General features: G+C 44.4%; 1 protein-coding gene across 1 annotated transcript in view; it reads left to right on the top strand.

Annotated features, from left to right (window-relative positions):
- LOC137161874 (butyrophilin subfamily 1 member A1-like) overlaps positions 1–20569 on the top strand; it is a 38913-nt gene that overhangs the window by 2773 nt on the left and 15571 nt on the right. The window contains exons 2-4 of the mRNA XM_067561390.1: positions 1322–1429; positions 13061–13408; positions 16433–16714. Coding sequence (XP_067417491.1) covers positions 1327–1429; positions 13061–13408; positions 16433–16714 — 733 coding nt within the window. The 5' untranslated portion in view covers positions 1322–1326. The remainder of the gene's footprint in view (positions 1–1321; positions 1430–13060; positions 13409–16432; positions 16715–20569) is intronic.

The following is a 20569-nucleotide window of genomic DNA, read 5'->3' as shown; positions in this document are numbered from 1 at the left end:
GTGATAAAACACTAGTTTTTCCATTTAAATGTAAAAAAGTTTTTGTATAAGCTGGTTTCTTAGTATCATCCAGAATAAGGAAGCTTAATATAACTTTCACAGGTGTCTTTAACAAATCCAAAACTTTCCTTGGTTTAAATTTTTTTTAAAATAGCCTATTTTACATAAGCAAAAACCTTTAGGCAAATCGTTAAAAACTGGTGCACTTGTTAAAACTTGAAATACCTTTAAAAACTTAGGAAAGAAAAAGAGGTGCATCTTTATTTCACTGCAAAAACTCAAGGTTGTTCTTTCATGTTAGCAAAAGAATTTTTAAAAGGATTTGTTTCTTCAGGGGTATTATTTATCTTACATCTTCAAAACAACACCCCTTAGTGATGTAGCTATACCAACATAAGTTTGTAGTGTTGATCAGGGCTCAAACACAGGTACATCTACATTAGGGTTACTGTACCACAATAGCTACATTGCATAGATATAATCCTGTAGTGTAGACACAGGGCTAGTCTACACTTGAAATGCTTCAGCAGCTGTTTTTTCACACCAGCGACCAATTTAGCTATGTCAGTCTAACATTTAAGTGTAGATCAAGCCTTAGCCTGCTCCCTGACAGAATACCACACTTATGAAATTAACAACCACTTCACACTTGTACACAGGATATCATCTAAACCTGTATTTTCCCCTGCTCAACATTAAACCCATGACATCTTACATCTCTACTGACAATTCCTATGGTAAGACACTCCCCGACTCCACTGCCCTGCTACTACAACACACTACACAATTTTGAAATGACATGATGCAGACAGGGTCATCAAGGTATGCACGCTCCCCTTTGCATTACTCACACACAAGGTGAGTGCAAAACCTGATCTCCTCATATCACAAGCATTGAAACAAACTGCCAAGGGAAGTGGTGGATTCTCCATCCTTTGATCAAGACTGTCTCTTCGGATTAGGACTGGATGCCTTTCTGGAAGATAGGTGTTAGCCAGAACAAGTTACTGGGCTCGATACCGGAGTAACTGGGTGAAATTATGGATGAGATATACAGGAGGCTAGAATAGATCAAATGGATCATCTAATGGACCTTCTTCTAATAATTTATGAAAATCTGAGTCTATGAATCTCAACTATGAAATGGTTTTTGTTGTTCCAAAATGTTAACATGAGTCTGCTTAACAGTGTATTTATCTCTTTTTAAAATCTAGTATGTCCTGTTTATAATCATCTGCCTCTTAACATCCAATATCCTGTTTGCCACAATGAATGTTATACTCACAATCTTTTTTCCCCGCTTCCTGTTTTGCAATTGAAGTTACAATGAAGATGGTTTCCTCATTCTGCTGCCGGTTCTCAATCATCTCCTCTCTGCATGCCTTCATCATTTTCTTCTTTGATTTCCACATTCACCAGCTGGTCTCAGGTAGGAATCCCCTACGGCGCACGCTTTTATAGAATGTATTTGTTTGGTTTGATTTATAAAATTTGCCTAATTCTAGTCTTTTATATAGAACTGAACAAAAATTGCCACAGATTGGAAAATGGATCTATAAACAAAGATCTTCTGAACCTCATCAGGACCCTGTACATAATGCCACTCTCCATTATTGACTTACTGTCTCATGATCCCTCTCCCTTCATTAAAGTCTTGGCAACATGCTGAACCAAAGCACAGGACCTGAATGCTGCCCTCCAGGGCCTTGCCTGGCAAGTGCCCTGCCACCATCTCCCTTCTGCTGAAGCCATTGGGGCTGTCAGCTCACACACCCTGTTGACCTTAGCTTTCACCATGTCCTATGAGGAGAGAGATGGTCTGCAAGTTGGTCAAGACCAAACCAATTGTGTCTTTATATATCAAACCCAACCCCTTGTATTGCACCAGAAATATACTGTGAGCCACAGCAGATCACAGAACTCAGGTGGAAGGTTTTCCCAGTGGGGAACGGGGTTAAGCAATAGGATGCCACATCCTGCACTCGCTGAACTTTCCAAGATGCAGAACAATCTTGAGGTGGGAAAAGCAGCTTTGGGCCCAAAAAGATCCCAAACTATGAACCTGATTAACAACAATGGATGAACTCCTTTAGAGACTGAGCCAAAGGTCGCTGAAGTCAATGGGAGGGTTTTTTCATTGCCATCTAGTGGAATCCACATCCCCGAGTGAGGCATCCAGGGCTAGATTCACACAGGAACTTAGTCATGGAGGTGGTGCATCAGAACACCTAACTTCTAGGTGCCTAGACAATCCCTGGGATTCACAAAGCCAGTGTTGGGCTTTTGTGTGAAAAAATCAACCAATGACATGATTTTGTCTAAGAGGCAATTACAAGAAAAGGCCGTTGAAAAACATCAAGACCTCTTTGTAGTATTTGTTGTCTTTTCCAAGGGCTTTGACACGGTGGATACAGAAACCCCATGCAGGCTGCTTAAATTATCTGGCTGTCCAGAACAATGTGTTCAAATAATACAAGAATTCAGGAAACGTTGCTTACTCATTTGAAATATGCCATGGTGTGAGACAAGGCTGTGTCCTTGCTCCCACATTTTTTACAGTGCTCTTAGCTGGTGTCCTCACTATGATGTCAGAAAACCTCAGTTTAGGAGTCTATATTTGCACTAGAAGCGATGGGAAGCTATTCAACTCGACTAGATTATGTGTCAGCTCCAAGGTGAAAAATTAATTAAATATCTTCTCTTTGAAGATGATTCAGCACTAGTTACTCATTCACTCAGAGACATCCAAAAGATCACTATTCACTTTGTGTCAGCAGCAAAACAATTCAGATTAAAGATAAATACCAGTAAAACTAAACTTCTTTACTAGCCATCCAATAGACAAAATGTAGGCAGTGATGTTCTTGAAACTGAAGTTCTTGTCAATGGGGAATCCCTTAAATGTGTCAACACTTTTATATATCTAGGAAGCACAGTTGCTAATGATAACACCCCTGATGCAGAAGTTGCACATCACATTCAGTCAGCATCCCAAGCATTTGGAAGACTATTGAAATGTCTCTGGTATCAGCACAGCATCACTGCAGCAACTAAGATGAAGGTCTATTGTGCTGTGGTACTGACTGCACTTCTGTATCCTATAGAAACAACAACCCTATATAGGCGACACATCAAAAAGCTTACAAGCCTGCAACTAAGACATCTGCGGCAGCTTCTAGGAATTAAATGGCAAGATCGAGTTCCAAACACCAAGGTACTGAGAAGAGCTGGCATGCCCAGTATTGCTGCACAGATGAGATGCACAGATGAGATGGACATGTTGTCCGTATGCTGGATCATCGGCTTCCAAAGATTCTCCTCTTTGGTGAACTCAAGGAAGGGAAACACGAAAGAGGAGGGCAAAAGCTGCACTTCAAGCACATTTTGAAAAGAAACCTGAAGAAAGCAAATATTAACAGAGAACTGGAAAGAAGTTGCCAGAGACAGATGTAAATGGAGATCTGTAGAGTATAATCCTGGCAGCTGATGCGCACAGAGGGGCAGCGTATCAACTGCACCATCTTCAATGGCATAATATCAAGCAGCTCTCCAATTTCTTCTGCCCAAACCGTCACAGATGCTTTATTTCAAATGCTGGACTCACTACTCATCACCGGGTTAACAAGTGCTAAATTTCTCTCCTCTACAGTCATCGTCAAGTACAACGGACAGCCGAAGAGTTAGGTGCTCGGACTCCCTAGTCAATGAATGGAAAGAGAGAGGTGCCTCAGAATGGGATTCACAAAGGCCAGCTGGCTGAGTGGGAAGTCACCTAAACTAGCCAATGGGAGATGCCCACCTGAGGGATGTGTTTTCCTTCCCTTCCCCTCCCAGGTGAATTTGCATGATCTCACTTGCAGGGCCTGATCCGGTAGGTGAGCGCAAAGCATGCTGACCAGAGCAGGCCTCCCAGGAGAGCTGGAAAGAGAAGTGCCGATCTTCCTAAGGTTCCTGGGTGGCTCAAGGGTTTAGTCACCCAGCTGCCTAGAATGGAGCAGTGATACATGGGCAGAAACAAACGCACCTTGGAAACTTTACTGTAAAACATGGGTGCCGAGTGAGTTTAGGGACCTACAAAGTTAGGTGGCAGCTGAGTTAGGGTTTTGTGAATATCAATGGTGCCTGCTCCTGGGATTTAGACGCCTAAAGTGGCAGTTATTCGGGTGCTTAATTCCCTTTCTGAATCTAGCCCCCAGTTCCCTATAAAATGCATCGGAAGAGTTAGGCTCCTGAGTGTGGGATCCACAAAAGTCAGCGTACTGAGGGAGGAGCTACCTAAGCTTGCCGTGAGAAGATGCTGAGGAGACATTAGTTTGTTGTGACAGATCACCACACTTAGAACACAGATACCCTCTGTACAAGGTTGTACCCACAGATGCCTCGAGTCTGCACACCATTAGGCAAGCTTTGTGCCAGCATAACTTTATCAAGCTGGTGTAATGGAACCATGGGACTAAATCCACAAAGGGACGTAGGTGTTGCAATGCTCATAGTGGCAATGCCTAGCCTTTAGGCACCCTGCCACCTAGTGCAATCAGCCAAATCCAGAAGTTAGGCACCTAGGCTTCTTATGCAATGAATGGGGAGAGAGAGGCTACTGAGAATGGCATCCAAAAGAGCCAACTTGCTGAGTTGGCCTAAGGGAAATGCTGAGGAGAGGGGGTGGTATTAAGCCCTGCACCTCCAAGGTACTTAGGTGCTTCCCTCCAACAGGAGTTAGATGACTATCTCTACATAGGATTCACAGCTTTGAACTCTCTCCTGGAGTTAGGTGTCTAAGCGAAAAAAAAAAAATGCTGGTGGAGGAGAAGCAGCTCACCTTACTACATTTTAGCCCAATGTTTAGGATGTAGGGACTTAAGAACATAAGAATGTCTGTACTGAGTCAGCCCAGCAGTCCATCTACCCCAGTATCCTGTCTTCCAACAGTGATCAAAGCCAGGTGCTTCAAAGGGAATGAACAGAAGAGGGCAATTAAGAGATCCATCCCCTGTCATCCAGTCCTAGCATCTGGCAGTCAGAGGATTAGGGACACCCAGAGCATGGGGTTGAATCCCTCACCATCTTGGCTAATAGCCTTTGATGGATCTGTCCTCCATGGACTTATCTAATTCTTTTTTTAACCTAGTTATACTTTTGACCTTCACAACATCCCCTTGCAATGAGTTCCACAGGTTGACTGTGCAAAGAAGTACTTCCTTTTGTTCGTTTTAAATCTGCTGCCTATTTATTTCATTGGGTGACCCCTGTTTTTTGTATTATATGGAGTGGTAAATAATACTTTTTCTTCACACCAGTCATGATTTTACAGACTATTATCATATCCACCCTCAGCAGTGTTTTCCCCAGGAATTGAAATTAGGGAGGTGTTCGAATATACAGGGAGGTGAGGGCTGAGGAGGGGTGAGACAATGACGACGAAGGTGGGCTGCATGGCACCATAGTAAAAACTGAAAAATGTTTTATGACCATTTTATTAGATTTAACTTGTTTTAAAATCATCACTGAAATTAAAGTTGGCTACTCAAGCCTACTAAGAAGAACTACATCTACATCCTTCTTGATTTCTCATTGTAGTTTTCCACAACTCTATTAATGGACTTCTTGAATACAATGTGTTCATCTTTGGTGACTTCTTGTGTGTCCAGTACTTCCAGTCCTTCCTGATATGCTCATGATCAGGCAGAAGGCAACTTCTTTCAGAACACAAAATTCTATTCAATGAGAAAAAAGAATGCTTAACTGTAGCTGTTGTGACTTGGGAGTAGCAAGAGATGAATTTTTATTTCTTTCTTCCCAGAAAAAACAGCACAAAGATTGGTCTAACCACTAGTGATGATAAAGAAGAAGTTGAAATCAAATCTTCATTCGTTTGTCATATGATATTCCACTCTGTGTTCAAATTCTCTATTTTATCCTAATCACATGGCAACCCCATTGCTCGTAGTGTTTCATTCCATTCAACTGGTGGCGTTTTATAAAACAGGCATCTGTAAAAGCTACATAGAGGTTGAGTAGAATCCAGAAGTCACTGTTGCAGATTTGTAAGAATCAAGTCTGTACTTTTCAGCTGTCTTAACAAACATTTCTTGTCCTTTTCACTTAAGGATTCAATATAAGGCCTTCATTAGTCAACTTCTGGACTAAAGTCTTTGCTTCTTTTAGTACATTTTCAAGATATCTCTCTGTCCAACAATAGAAGCTACACTTGGATCAATCAAAGATCTACTTCTGTTGTAGCAGATGCCTGAATGACATTGTTTAATGACCCAACTAATTTCAACAGTAGACTTACAAGAGAGAATGGTGATTAGTCTTCTCGGAACTTAGTAGCAAAAGTAGTCCACCAGCCTCACTACATCGATCTGTCCCATTTTGGTAGATACTTTCCAGCAATCATGGCTGCAGTAATTTTAAGACAATAGCCAAGGATCACTCATGAGAAAGACAGTGGGTTTTCCCAGACTGGATTAATTTGAACATCAGTTCCAGTGTATCTTCTATTTTTTCCAAGATTTCAATCCTTTTGGACTCTTGCTGAAAAAAATATAACAAAGACCTAGGCAGAGAAGGTGTGTTCATGTAAATACAGTCTGGTCCTGGAGCCTTCCCCCACCACCACTCCTGGCTAATCACCAGCTGTCAGGGGAGACCCTTACAAATCATAATTTGAAATTATTAGGTTGCCCTACATCTCTGAAATGAATGTGCCGACATTGTCATAAAAACAACAACTAGTCTTTGTTCATACTTTTCAAATACATTATGCTTGTTCAGGTACAAGTATTTTATCATATACTGCATATGCTTTTAAAGGGTGTATTAATGTTTCTATTGCAATTTAAATTTCCAACCAATGACTAAATTGACAATGTCACGCTGGTTAATTGTGGAGGGCATTTAACATATGGTTTGACATCAATATATCAAAATCATAATTCATGTAAGATATGCCATGTCAGGTACTGTTAGAAAGGTTGTAATATGCTAAGTAATATGATAATACTTATGTTCATATGTGATATGTGAAATGGAAGTTATAGATATATTTGATATATCTGTATTTCAAATTGTGCTGTCTGAGTAATGACTCAGATAGGATGGATGTAGAACAATGGCCTGCTTAATGGCCCATTGAGACATTCCCAGGTGCAAGGGGCCCAGGGGAAAAAGCCAGGGATACACCTGATAAGTCACCAGGACTTGCCCATGTGACTCTGGACTCCATTTTGGTTCCTGTAAAACTCTACAAACCTCATGGCCAGGGCCAGAGGGTATATAAGGCAGAGGCATTGGGAATCCATTTTGTCTTCAGTCACCAGTCTTTCAGTAAGGACCCAGCTTCAGACACCTATCTACCTCTGAATCAAGTCATCTGCAACTGAAGCTGTGAACAAAGGACTGAGACCCATCCAGTTACTGGATGTATATCAGAGGAACTATACAAGCCTGCAACTCCACAATTCTTCTAGAAACCTGATGTATATGGACTTTTAATCATTTGTATGTATCTGATTGCGCTAATCCTTTAACATTTCTCTTATGGTTTCTTTCTTTCTTTTTATAATAAACCTTTAGTTTTAGTTACTAAAGGATTGGCTGGCAGCGTGGTAGTTTAGGTAAGATCCAAACTTATATTGAACTGATACTGTGGCTGACCCTTTGGGGTCAGGAGGAACCTTTTTAGTAAAGAGCACAGAGTTTAAATAACTGGTCTCTTTACTGGACTTGGTGCTGATTTGGGAGCCAGAAGCTGGAATGCACTAAAGGGGACTATGTGTATTTGTGTACTGACTTCTTGATAACTGGTTTGGGGGAATCAGAAGCGCAGTTTGTGGCTGGTTGGGAAGACTGACTTCAGTGTCACCCACCAGTGCTGGGCGAATCTGCTCTCCTTTTATAGACTGCCCTGACCTTGGCATTATCAGGTGGCTGCCCTGGGCACAGGACGGGTCACAGACAACACTGTATATAACTAGTTGACCATGTCTGCACAAGGGGACTTTTACAGTGATAGTGGAGGCACTGTGGGAATTTGGGCATCTCCAAAGTTAGGTGAGGAGGGATGTGTGAATACAAGTGGCACCTAAATGTCCGATTCAGCCACTGAACATGGGAGTTAGGACTAGGGATGTAACAGGATAATGTGAGCATTTAACTGTCAATCAAAATGGAGTGAATGAAAAGGAGTGCTGCCTGGAATTATTTTACAAAACTCCCAGAAAACACCATCAAATGTAAGCTGTGTGATTCAGAGCAGAAGTACACAAACAGCACTGGAGCAATGCTAAATCACTTGAAGCTGAAACATCCCTCTGCTTCATGTGAAAAGGAAAACAAAAGCCAAATAACACTGAAAGCATTTGTTTCTGGCAGCGCAAGAAAATGCACCGCGCAACGTGCCACAAAATAACGGAGTTGTTGTGCAGCATTATCACTACAGACATATTGCCTGTAAGTGCCATTGAGGGTACAGGTTTTCGTGCACTGATGGGTGTTCTAGAGCCGGATTACCAGGTGCCTGTGAGACAGAGTGTAACCACGCGACTAGAAACGCTCTATGAAGAGCATGTGAAGTCTCTCCGGGAGCAACTGGAAAACGCCATTACAGTGGCTACTACCACTGACTGCTGGACAGCTTTGACTACAGAGAGCTACATGACTGTCACCTGCCATTATATTGAAAATTGGAATCTTTGATCCTACAAATCGAAAGTTTGGCAGAATGACATAGAATAGCAAACCTCGCTGAAAAATTAAATACTGCAGTGAAAAGATGGGGTCTGGCAGGTCATGTGTTGGTGTGCGTACACAACGTTCGCGAGCACAACGTTGCTCACATTACACAGAGGTATGTTCCATGGGAATCTGTAAAGTGTTTTGCCCATACTTTGCAGCTAGCCATAAATGAAGGGTTTTCTTCGAGTAATGTGGGTCGTGTTGTTGCAGCTGCAAGCAGACTAGTTGCTCACTTCCATCACAGCTCCATGGCTGCAAAAGCACTTGAAAGAAAACAAACACAGCTTCAGGTTAAGCCACACCATCTGATCCAATCAGGTTAAACTCGCAGTATATGACCTGTTCAAAAGACTCAGCGAGCAGAGGTGGGCTATAACCACTGTCCTTTCAGATTGTTTTGTTACAGAGCAATCTGATGCTCGAGCACTTCAGCTGCCAGGTGAGCACTGGCAATTAATAGAAGATATCTTGCCACTACTTTCCACTTTGAAATGTGCGACAGCTGCCATATCTGCCGAACAGTCTATTTCAATATCAAACATTTATCCCATTTGCAACAGTCTTGTCCAAACTTGCCTCAGAAGCGGAGGTCCTGGCGAAAAGCGGAAAGTCGCTAATTTCAAGACTGCTGTTCATCGCTCTGTGGAGCATTGAATGAAACCCAATGATCCTGCCATAAGTGAGAAACCTGCCCTCATTGACTCCTTGTTAGATCCACACCATAAACATGTGCGGTTTCTTTCGCTTATCATCCAGATCGCTGCTAAATCTAAGCTTCTGCAACTTGCTTCTATAGAAGGACCTCAGAGTGCTGCAGCTGAAGCTGAACCAATTCCAAGCATGAGCAGTGCTGAACTGAGGGAGCCAAGGACAGAGCCAGCGCTGGAAAAAAAGATGTGTATCTGAGAGGAGTGCTCTAATGATGCTCCCAGGCGAAGATTATACTGGAAAGGAGAATGAGGAGAATGCAGTGGAAAATGAACTGGAAAATTACTACAAGGAGCCCATGTCCTTCATTGGATTGCAGTCCACGGGAGTGGGGGGAGGTCAATGCTCAGCACTTTCCAGGCTGGCAAAGAGTTACCTGCGCAGTCCAGGATCGTCAGTGCCTGCGGAACATGTGTTTTCCAACGCTGGCCTTACTGCTCATGGTCTGCGCACAAGACTCACACCAGAACATGAAAATATGCTAACTTTTCTTAATCAAAATCAGCAGTCAAAGAGTTGGAAATGAAATGTGCAACATTTTCTGAACTCTGACTCTGAGTTTTTAAAAAAATTTAATCAGACTTTTTATGCACTTTTAACCTTCCTTAACCATTTTATTTTCACTTTTAAACAATTAAAACTATTTATACAGCTAGTATACAATGTGTGTTATTATTTAAACTTACAAAGGGAGCAGGTCATTGCAGTAAATCAGCAAACACTTAACAGGCTGACCTGAACATTTTTTTGTCTCCCCTCCAAGAACCAAACTCACAAGATTCTGCTTAGTTTCCCTTCCCCCCCAACCTCGCAGTGGAAGGAGCTCAGAGTTTTTAACCATTTAAACAGATTGCTCATTAACCAAATTTTTACATCCCTAGTTAGGACCCAGGTCTTCAAAGTTATTTAGGCTCCTAACTCTTTTTGTGGAGGTTAGAAGTTTAAATTCCTTTGAGGATCTGGGTGTAGATGCCTAAGGCCTGGTCTATACTAGAGTGTTTTGTCAAAAAAAGTCGGCTTTTTTTGACAAAACAGTGCTGGTGTAAACACTGTAATAACTCCTTCCCCCTCTGCCAACAAAACTGTGCACTTTTGACAACAAAATAAAACCACCTTGACGAGAGGAGCAGCACTTTTTTTCGCTCAACTTCTATTGAAAAAGCATCATGTAAACACCGCTGTTTGGTTATGTCATGGCAAATGGCCTCTGGAAGTGTCCCACAATGCCCATCCTGGCCATCAGTTTGAATGCCGCTGCCCTGCAGCCACCCACCCCTCCCCATTAAAGTCCCCGGAATTTTTGAAATTCCACTTCCTGCTTGGTCTGGAGAGCTCACATCTCAACTTCCCAGCTGACCATGGCCACTCAATGCACCAAAGGCTTTCCCATTTGGACCACACTGGAGCGCCTAGACCTGATTGGCATTTGGGGAGAGTTGGCCGTGCTGTCCCATCTCCGCTCCAGCCAAAGGAACTTTGATATCTTTGGCCAGACTTCTTGTGCCATTGTGGAGAAGGGCTATGAGTGGGACACATTGCAGTGCCGAGCAAAAATCAAAGAGGTGCGGCAGAGCTACCAGAAGGCAGGAGGCAAACTGTCGCTCTGGTGCAGAGCCAAAGAGCTGCCATGTCTACAAAGAGCTGGATGCAATACTCAGCAGCGATCCAACATCTACCCCCAGGACACCCATGAATACCTCCGTGGCCCTAGAGCCTACACACACCAGAATCAATCCCAACAAAGAGGTCGTCAATGAGGCGGTGGAGTTGGAGGGATGACCTGTAGTTTTGGTGAGGAGTCAGGACCTGTTCTTGACGCTGGAAGGTTGCAGCCAGCCCCAGCCCTACAGTTCTGGCATTCAGGATGCAGGAGAGGGGAGCTTTGGTAAGTGTTTGGAAGCTGATGCTTGGAATCTTTTGGTCTGGAAAGAAAGTCCCTGCTTGTAGCTTCGTGTACAGGCCAGTGTCCCTGAAGATACGAGTGTCGTGCACCTTTCCTGACCAACCTGCATTGATGTCAGTGAACACCCATGGTGATCTACAGGCATCTGCAGTACCAGAGAGATGTACCCCTTTCTATTGATGTATTGTTGCAAGATGGTCCAGTGCCAAAATTAGGATATGCATGCCATCTATTGTCCCACCGCAGTTAGGAAATCCCATCGCTGTGAAGCCATTCACTATTTCACGCACATTGCCCAGAGTCACAGTCCTATGTAGCAGAATGCAATTAATGGCCCTGCACACTTGCAATAACACAACTCCAACGGTGGACTTGCCGACTCCAAACTGATTAGCAACCGACCAGTAGCAATCTGGAGTTGCCAGGTTCCACAGGGCGATCACCACGCGCTTCTCCACTGAGAGTGCAGCTCTCATTCTGGTGTCCTTGCGCTGCAGGGCAGGGGCAAGCTCCTCACAGAGTTCCATGAAGGTGGCTTTGCTCATTTGAAAGTTCTGCAGCCACTGCTCATCATCCAGACCTGTATTACAATATATCCCACCCCTCAGTGCTTGTCTTATGTGCCCCAAAGTGGTGGTTCACTGTGTGCAGATGCTCTGTGAATGCAAAAAGGAATCTGGTGCTGTTTGTTTGTATGTCACACCGCAGGTCAGACCCCTCGGATTCCTGTTCCAATTCAGAACTCATGATATACTGTGCGACCAGCTGTGATGTGTTCAGAACGCTGACAGCAACAGTGGAGGCAGTGTAGGATCCATCCTTTCAGATAGAGATGGTGGGCATGCAGGAAATGGGGGCCCATTGAAAAATGGCACGAAATGCAGCCAGGAACGCAATGAATGATAGGACGGAAATCAATGCATCATGGGATGTTGAGCCAGTACCATGCTGCACCATGCTCCTTTCCCCCTTCCCACAATTCCTAGCAGCAGAAGGTGGCAAGTTGCACAGTGGGATAGCTGCCCACAGTGCACTGCTCTCATTGTCGATACAAAGCACCAAGTGTGGACGCGCTTTTGGCAGCACAATGAGCGCTATGAGGACAGGCACGAGTGCTGCAACGACCATGCTTTTTTATCACAGATGTAACTACTGTCGACAAATCTTTCTAGTGTAGACAAGGTCATAGGCCCTTGTGAATCTGGCCCCTAACTCCCATTGATTTCAATAGGAGTTAGGCACCCAGGCACCACTAGGTGTCTCTCTGCAGCTCTAAGTGCCTAAATGCCTTTGTGAATCTGGCTCTGAGACACTTAAGGATCTAAGTGTCATTAACTTTCAGTGGTATTTAGGCTTTTTTCCAAATGTTACCTCACAAATGGTAATAATTAACAATAACACATCAAAACCTGGCACTGGGAAATGCTTGTCAGAAAAGTAACGTGTACAGTACCTCTGGTCTGGACTGTTTGTGCAGATAATGCAGGAACACATTTCAACACTTCTAAAAAGGTCTGTATATATCTAGTTATACAAATGCATTATTCCTGATAACCTCATATATAAACTCAAGAAACACTGCCCGTTCATAGCACACTGCAATGACTCCACGGAATAGAAAATATATAAACTAGAACCTGGTTTGTGTGTAATTTATATCAGTTTCTCCTTCTCCCTCTGAGTTTATTTTCTTTGTGTTCTGGTTCACAGCCCAGTTTAGAGTCATTGGACCTGACCATCCTGTCACTGCCACTGTGGGTGAGGACATTGTGCTACCCTGTCACTTGTCCCCTAGGATGAGTGCTGAGAACATGGAAGTGATATGGTTCCAATCCAAGCTATCTTCAGCTGTGCATCTGTATCGTGATGGGAAGGATCAGACTGAAGATCAGGCATCAGAGTATTGGGGAAGGACAGTATTTCTGAAAGACAGCATCACCAATGGAAGTGTTTCATTGAGAATACACAATATCAGACCCTCTGACGAGGGACAATATAGGTGTTTTGTTGAGTCCTTAACGTTTTATAATGAAGCTACATTGGAACTGAAAGTAACAGGTCAGTAGCTTGTATTTGTATTTTTTTTTTTTTGTATTGGCAGTTAGTATGTGTCATTTGCATGTTACTTCCTAAAATGTTCGTTCTTTCTTTCTTTCTATACTTATCCACTAAAAGAAGCATCTATTAGTAGCGCTAAGTACTCTATGAAAATAATCCTCCTTCAGCCACTAATCAATATATCAATAACCACCAACAATAATCCAGCAGCAAAACAATATTTATTTCTCATTTTCAAAAATCTAGGGGAAGAAATGGTCCTTGTACACATCATGAACATAATGGGGTGAGCAAGTGCCAGATTTGAGACTGACCTCTCTACTTGTGTGTGTGTGTGTGTGTGTGTGTGTGTGCGCGTGCGCGCGTGAGAGACAGTGTGTATAATTTCCTAGATTTCTTTTTAAAAAAGGCAAACTGAAAAACCAGAAATTCTATCAAGTGGCATCACATCGAAACGCACACTGGTCACCAGCCAGGCTGGAACCTTCATATCTACCACATGGGTCTCTGCCACTTGAGCTGATGGAGTAACTGATAGCAACAGTAAGTTATCACCAGCTAGTGCTGGCCCACGCAGAGAGGGGTGAGATATGTTTGCCAGTGGGTTTCATAGGTGCTCACTGACAGCAGAGGAATGGTGTAATTCAGAATGTTAGGCTCCAAGCCAGGCTCAGGAAGGCTGTGTGCTCTAGTGGGCATGGACCCTGCTGCCCCATCCCTTCCAACCTTTCCCGGTTCTGTCTCTTCCTTAACCTGGCTCATCATCCTAGATCCATTCTTCTGAGCAAGCCTGTTCCAAACTCCACTCTTCATGCTTCTCATCCAAGTCCCAGTCTCTGTACCCAGCCAGTCTCCCCTACTGGACTCCTCATCTGCTCCCAGTCTCTGCCTCCACATCCAGTCCACACATCGTCAGTCTCTTTGCCCAGCCATTTCTAGTCCCCTCATATCCAAGCTCCTCTTTTAAACTGTCTTTCTCCTCCTCAGCTCCCATCCCCAGTCCCTCTTTCTCTGGGCTCATGGTCTTCATTATATCCACCTCCATCTCCCCCTGTTTACCTCCCTGGCTTATTTTCCTTGCTCAGCCTATCCCAGTCTCCTCCCTCATTCACCCCCTGTACCTCCTTCCAGCCTGCACACCTCAACTCTCAGCTTGTTTGCCTTTCCCCTCCTCCACCATTCTCCAGTCCCAATCTCCACCCTCTTCCCCAGGCTCTATGTCCCAGTCTACTCCCCCCACCCTCCAGGTCCAGCTCTGGTTCCTTTTACATTCAAGTCAAGTAGGTTCCTCCTGCACACTGCTTCGGGCCAGTGGGGTGAGGGGGGGACTGAACCAAATGGGGAGATAGTTTTCCTGCTTTCAGTTCTGGAGCCTCGCTCTGGCCTGACCCACAACAGCACACGCAGAGCATTTGTCGGAAAACTCTTGTTCAGTCCCCTGGTATCCCAGGCAGGAGCATGGTCAGTGCACAGGGAATCACTGCAAAATTTTGCTGTGGCATTGTAACAAGTCTCTCCTGAGCATGTGCAAATGGAGAGTATTCAAAGATACATCATTTGGTCAAATTTGGGTGAATTTTCACTGGGATGGCAAAAGGCACATCCCTTTTACCAAGGTGACCCCTCTGCCAAATTTCACATCCCTGTTCCAAAGCATGGACATACTAAGGATAGTCCAAAAAAACAAAAAAAACAAAACAAAAAAAAAAAGGTCACCAGATTAGCCTTGTCTACAATGGAAAGGATGTGTTAGGATAGCTATACTAGGATAGCTACACCAGGAATCCTTCCTAGTGTAGACACAGTTTATACTGTCAAAACTCTTGCTGGTATAGCTTATACCAGTTGCATAAACAAATCAGCTAAATCAGTAACAGGATGTTTTTGCTGGTGTAACTGAATCTACACTAAGACTTTTGTCAGCACAGTTATATTGGTAAAAATCAAGCCCTTGACTGACAACTGTGCCGGCAAAAGTTTTAGTATAGACTAGGTCAAAGTCTTGTCCTAACTCACTCTGTGAGAAACTTCAAGTTTCACTTATGAAATAATGCAATAGGGATTTTGCATGTAGATCTTCGTTGACACTATTGTTCCCCTTTATCTACTGGTATCTGATTTCCAGGACTTTAAAAGTCAATTTCCTGTGTGGAGCAGATATTAGTGACACAAGAGCCCAGTATTTTCTTAGGTCTGGTCTACACTGTCCGTGGATTTTGGTGGCAATCAACAGGAGATACACGAGCTACGTACAGTAACATGCGTATGTCCCGTCGACTTCCTTACGCCTACTTACCGCGGCATCTCCACTGCGCTGCGCCAATGGGAAATGCTCTCCTGTCGACACAGCACTACACTACTTGCCAGGATGGATTTACAGAGTCAACTTCCGGGTTTAATTGAGCGAGTCTTTACTTCCACTCCATTGAACCCGCAAAATCGATCCTGCAGTGTAGACATAGCCTCAGGGTAATTTATCGATTTGCAACAAGTACAAGAATCCTGTTTGCTGAAGCAGGGGTGGTATTAGCATGCAGGAAACCCACTGCCACAGAAGACTTGGCCAGGCACCTCTACTCTATAGTGAAGAAGCAGCCCTCTTGCCCCTGAAACAGGAGTCAGAGCTAGAACTGACTGCTTAACACACAGCAGTCCCTAGTCTCTGTGTCTTTGCCCCTAGTCCAATTACACAACAAAAGGCAGTGAGTTTACTCACTCCATGTCTTTTAGGAGCATCTGGGTGCAGTGAGTTAACTCACTTGACAGCTCTCTGCAATCAGTCACTAAATGAATGAAGCCTAATGGTAACCTATTGCACTATAATACGGGTAGTCTTTCCCCCCACTCAACCAGGGTTTACTGTTTTTTTTAAATTCACATAATTTACTATGTCCATGAGCACCAGGAATTCAGAATCAGAATCCATTTATTTCCTCTATCGATGGCTTAAAACATGATCTTTTATGTTGAATATTCATACATTTGTTAATTCAATGTGCTAATTTGTATCTCATTTTCCTCCAGCTTTAGGCTCTGATCCACAGCTCTCTGTTGAGGGTTATCAGAAAGGAGGGATCCGGGTGGTTTGTCAATCCACTGGTTGGTACCCAGAGCCCCAGGTGCTATGGAGAGATCCCAGCGGACAGCATCTACCATCAATCTCTCAAACAACATCCCAAATGGATGATGACCTGTTTGAAGCACAAACTACAATCATCATAATACAAAATTCAAACCAGAAGTTGTCCTGTTGTGTGTTGAACAGCCACCTCAATCAAGAAAAGGAATCGGCAATTTATGTGTCAGGTCAGTTACAATCAAAGCCATAAACTAATTGTCAACACACACATACAATTGGTTAATAATGAAAAGAGGAAGAGTAGATGTGCGTGAAGAAATTGGACTAGGACCAGTGAGAGCTGCGTTCAGATCCCCAGTTCTGCTAGAAACTCCCTCTGTGACCTTAGTCAAGACATTTAATCTCTCCGTAAATCAATCCCCATCTGTAAAAAGGAGAGAATAGTCATTTGTTTCTCCCACCCTGTCTGTTTTATTCTGTAAGGCCTGTAGAGTAAGCTTGCGTATCTCCTTTCGACTTCCTAACTTCTACTCACCACAGCGTCCGCACCACACTGTGCCGACTGGAAATGCCCTCCAATCATAGAATCATAGAATCATAGAATATTAGAGTTGGAAGGGACCTCAGGAGGTCATCTAGTCCAACCCCCTGCTCAAAGCAGGACCAACCTCAGCTACACCATCCCAGCCAGGGCTTTGTCAAGCCTCAGCTTAAAAACCTCTAAGGATGGAGATTCCACCACCTCCCTAGGTAACCCATTCCAGTGCTTCACCACCCTCCTAGTGAAAAACTTTTTCCTAATGTCCAACCTAGACCTCCCGCCCTGCAACTTGAGACCGTTGCTCCTTGTTCTGTCATCCGCCACCACCGAGAACAGTCTAGCCCCATCCTCCCTGGAACCCCCTTTCAGGTAGTTAAAGGCCGCTATCAAATCCCCCCTCATTCTTCTCTTTTGCAGACTAAACAAGCCCAGTTCCCTCAGCCTCTCCTCATAAGTCCTGTGCTCCAGCCCCCTAATCATTTTTGTTGCCCTCCGTTGGACTCTTTCCAACTTGTCCACATCCTTTTTGTAGTGGGGGGCCCAAAACTGGACACAATATTCTAAATGCGGCCTCACCAATGCCGAATAGAGGGGAATAATCACTTCCCGTGACCTGCTGGCAATGCCCCTCCTAATGCAGCCCAATATGCCATTAGCCTTCTTGACAACCAGGGCACACTGCTGACTCATATCCAGCTTTTTATCCACTGTTACCCCCAGGTCATTTTCTGCAGAGCTGCTGCCCAGCTCGTCGGTCCCCAGTCTATAGCTGTGCATGGGATTCTTCCTTCCTAAGTGGAGGACTCTGCACTTGTTCTTGTTGAACCTCATCAGATTTCTTTTGGCCCAACCCTCCAGTTTGTTTAGGTCGCTCTGTATCCTATCCCTACCTCGCAGGGTATCTACCACTCCCCCCAGCTTAGTGTCGTCCGCAAACTTGCTGAGGGTGCAATCTACCCCATCCTCCAGATCATTAATAAAGATGTTGAACAAAACTGGCCCCAGGACCGACCCTTGGGGAACTCCGCTTGTGACCGGTTGCCAGCTAGACATGGAGCCATTGATCACTACTCGTTGAGCCCTATGCTCTAGCCAGTTCTCTATCCATTTTATAGTCCATTCGTCCAACCCGTACTTCTTTAACTCGCTGATAAGAATACTGTGAGAGACAGTATCAAAAGCTTTGCTAAAGTCAAGGTATACCACATCCACCGCCTTCCCTACATCGACAGAGCCAGTCACCTCATCATAGAAAGCAATCAGGTTGGTCAGGCATGACTTTCCCTTGGTGAATCCGTGTTGACTGTTCCTGATCACCTTCCTCTCTTCCAAGTGCCTTAAAATGGATTCCTTAAGGATCTGCTCCATGATTTTTCCAGGGATTGAGGTGAGGCTGACTGGTCTGTAGTTCCCCAGATCCTCTTTCCTCCCTTTTTTGAAGATGGGCACTATATTTGCTTTTTTCCAGTCCTCAGGGACCTCCCCCAGTTGCCACGAGCTTTCAAAGATAATAGCCAATGGCTCTGGAATCACCTCAGCAAACTCCCTCAGCACCCTCGGGTGCATTGCATCCGGCCCCATGGACTTGTGTATGTCCAATCCTTCTAAATAGTCTTGGACCCGTTCCTTCAACACTGCGGGATGTTTGCCTCCTTCCCATTCTGTGCCACCCAATACAGCAGTCTGGGAGCTGACCTTGTCTGTGAAGACAGAGGCAAAAAAGGCATTGAGTACCTCAGCTTTCTCCACATCCTCCGTCACTAGGTCGCCTCCCTCATTCTCTAAGGGGCCCACACTTTCCCTAATCTTCCTCTTGTTGGCAACATGCCTGTAGAAACCCTTCTTGTTCCCCTTCACGTCCCTTGCTAGCTGCAAGTCCAATTGCGCTTTGGCCTTCCTGGTTTCATTCCTGCACGTTCGAGCAGAGTTTTTATAATCCTCCCTGGTCATCTGACCAAGCTTCCACTTCTTGTAAGCTTCTTTTTTGTGTTTAAGTTCGCCAAGGACATCCTTGTTAAGCCAAGCTGGACGCCTACCATATTTGCTATTCTTTCTGCACATCGGGATGGTTTGCTCCTGTGCCTTCAATAAGGTCTCTCTAAAATACAGCCAGCTCTCTTGGATTCCTTTCCCCCTCATATTAGCCTCCCAGGGAATCCTGCCCATCAGTTCCCTGAGGGAGTCAAAGTCCGCTTTTCTGAAGTCCATGGTCTGTATCCTGCTGTTCTCCTTTCTTCCTTTCGTCAGGATCCGGAACTCGACCATCTCATGGTCACTGCTGCCCAGGTTGCCACCCACTTCTACTTCCCCTACCAAATCTTCCCTGTTTGTGAGAAGCAGGTCAAGAGAAGCACGGCCCCTAGTTGGTTGCTCCAGCACCTGCACCAGGAAATTGTCTGCGACACTATCCAAAAACTTTCTGGATTGTTTGTGCTCTGCTGTATTGCTCTTCCAGCAGATGTCAGGGTGATTGAAGTCTCCCATGAGAATCAGGTCCTGTGAACTGGAAACCTTCCCTAGTTGAGTAAAGAAAGCCTCATCTACCTCATCCTCCTGGTCTGGTGGTCTGTAACAGACACCCACCACGACATCCCGCTTATTGTTCTTGCTTCTAAGCTTAACCCAGAGACACTCAACTGACTTATCTCCAGTTTCATACTGGAGCTCAGAGCAGTCATAGTGCTCTCTTACATACAGTGCAACTCCTCCCCCCTTTCGCCCCTGCCTGTCCTTCCTAAACAGTTTATACCCATCCATGACAGCACTCCAATCGTGAGAGTTATTCCACCAAGTCTCAGTTATTCCAATCATGTTGTAGTTTCTTGACTGTGCCAGGACTTCCAGTTCCTCCTGCTTGTTTCCCAGGCTTCTTGCATTTGTGTACAGGCACTTGAGATAAGTAGCCGATTGGCCTACTTTCCCAATATGAATCGGGAGGCCTCCCCTGCTGCACCCTCCTCCTTCTGCTTCCTTGTGGTGTCCCTCTTCCCCACTTACCCTTGGGCTTAGGTCCCCGTCCCCCGTCGAAACTAGTTTAAAGCCCTCCTCACTAGGTTAGCCAGCCTGTCTGCGAAGATACTCTTCCCTGTCTTCGTTAGATGAATCCCATCTCTTCCTAGTAATCCTTCTTCCTGGAACAGCATTCCATGATCGAAGAATCCAAAGCCCTCTCTTCGACACCACCTGCGTAACCACGCATTTACTTCCGCAGCACTACTCTTTTTGTGGGGGTGGATTGAAGCGGTCACTTGCAGATCGATCTGGCAGTACCGTTGCGTACAGTGTCGCTATGAATCTAGACATATCCTGGCTTGTGAGCTATTTGTGTCTGTTTCGTCTGTGTGCACTGGATCTAGCACAATGGAGTCACTAGGCATTTATGCAATATACATAATGAATTTAAATATCTCTATACCAAATACAACTACATTAATAAAAAAAATAAACCAGCAACATTGAAACCTCACATTTTGCCTGAAGCCATACGAATGGTAATGAAGGGACTGAAGCTACACAATAGCAAAAGGAGGCAGAGTGGCTT

Source organism: Emydura macquarii, unplaced genomic scaffold, assembly GCF_026122565.2.
Source record: "Emydura macquarii macquarii isolate MOO-44397 ecotype Brisbane River unplaced genomic scaffold, CSIRO-AGI_Emac_v2 contig_2393, whole genome shotgun sequence".
In the NCBI taxonomy this organism is placed as follows: domain Eukaryota; kingdom Metazoa; phylum Chordata; order Testudines; family Chelidae; genus Emydura; species Emydura macquarii.
The sequence above is the reverse complement of the archived record's forward strand: the minus strand, read 5'-3'. Positions and strand labels throughout refer to the sequence as shown.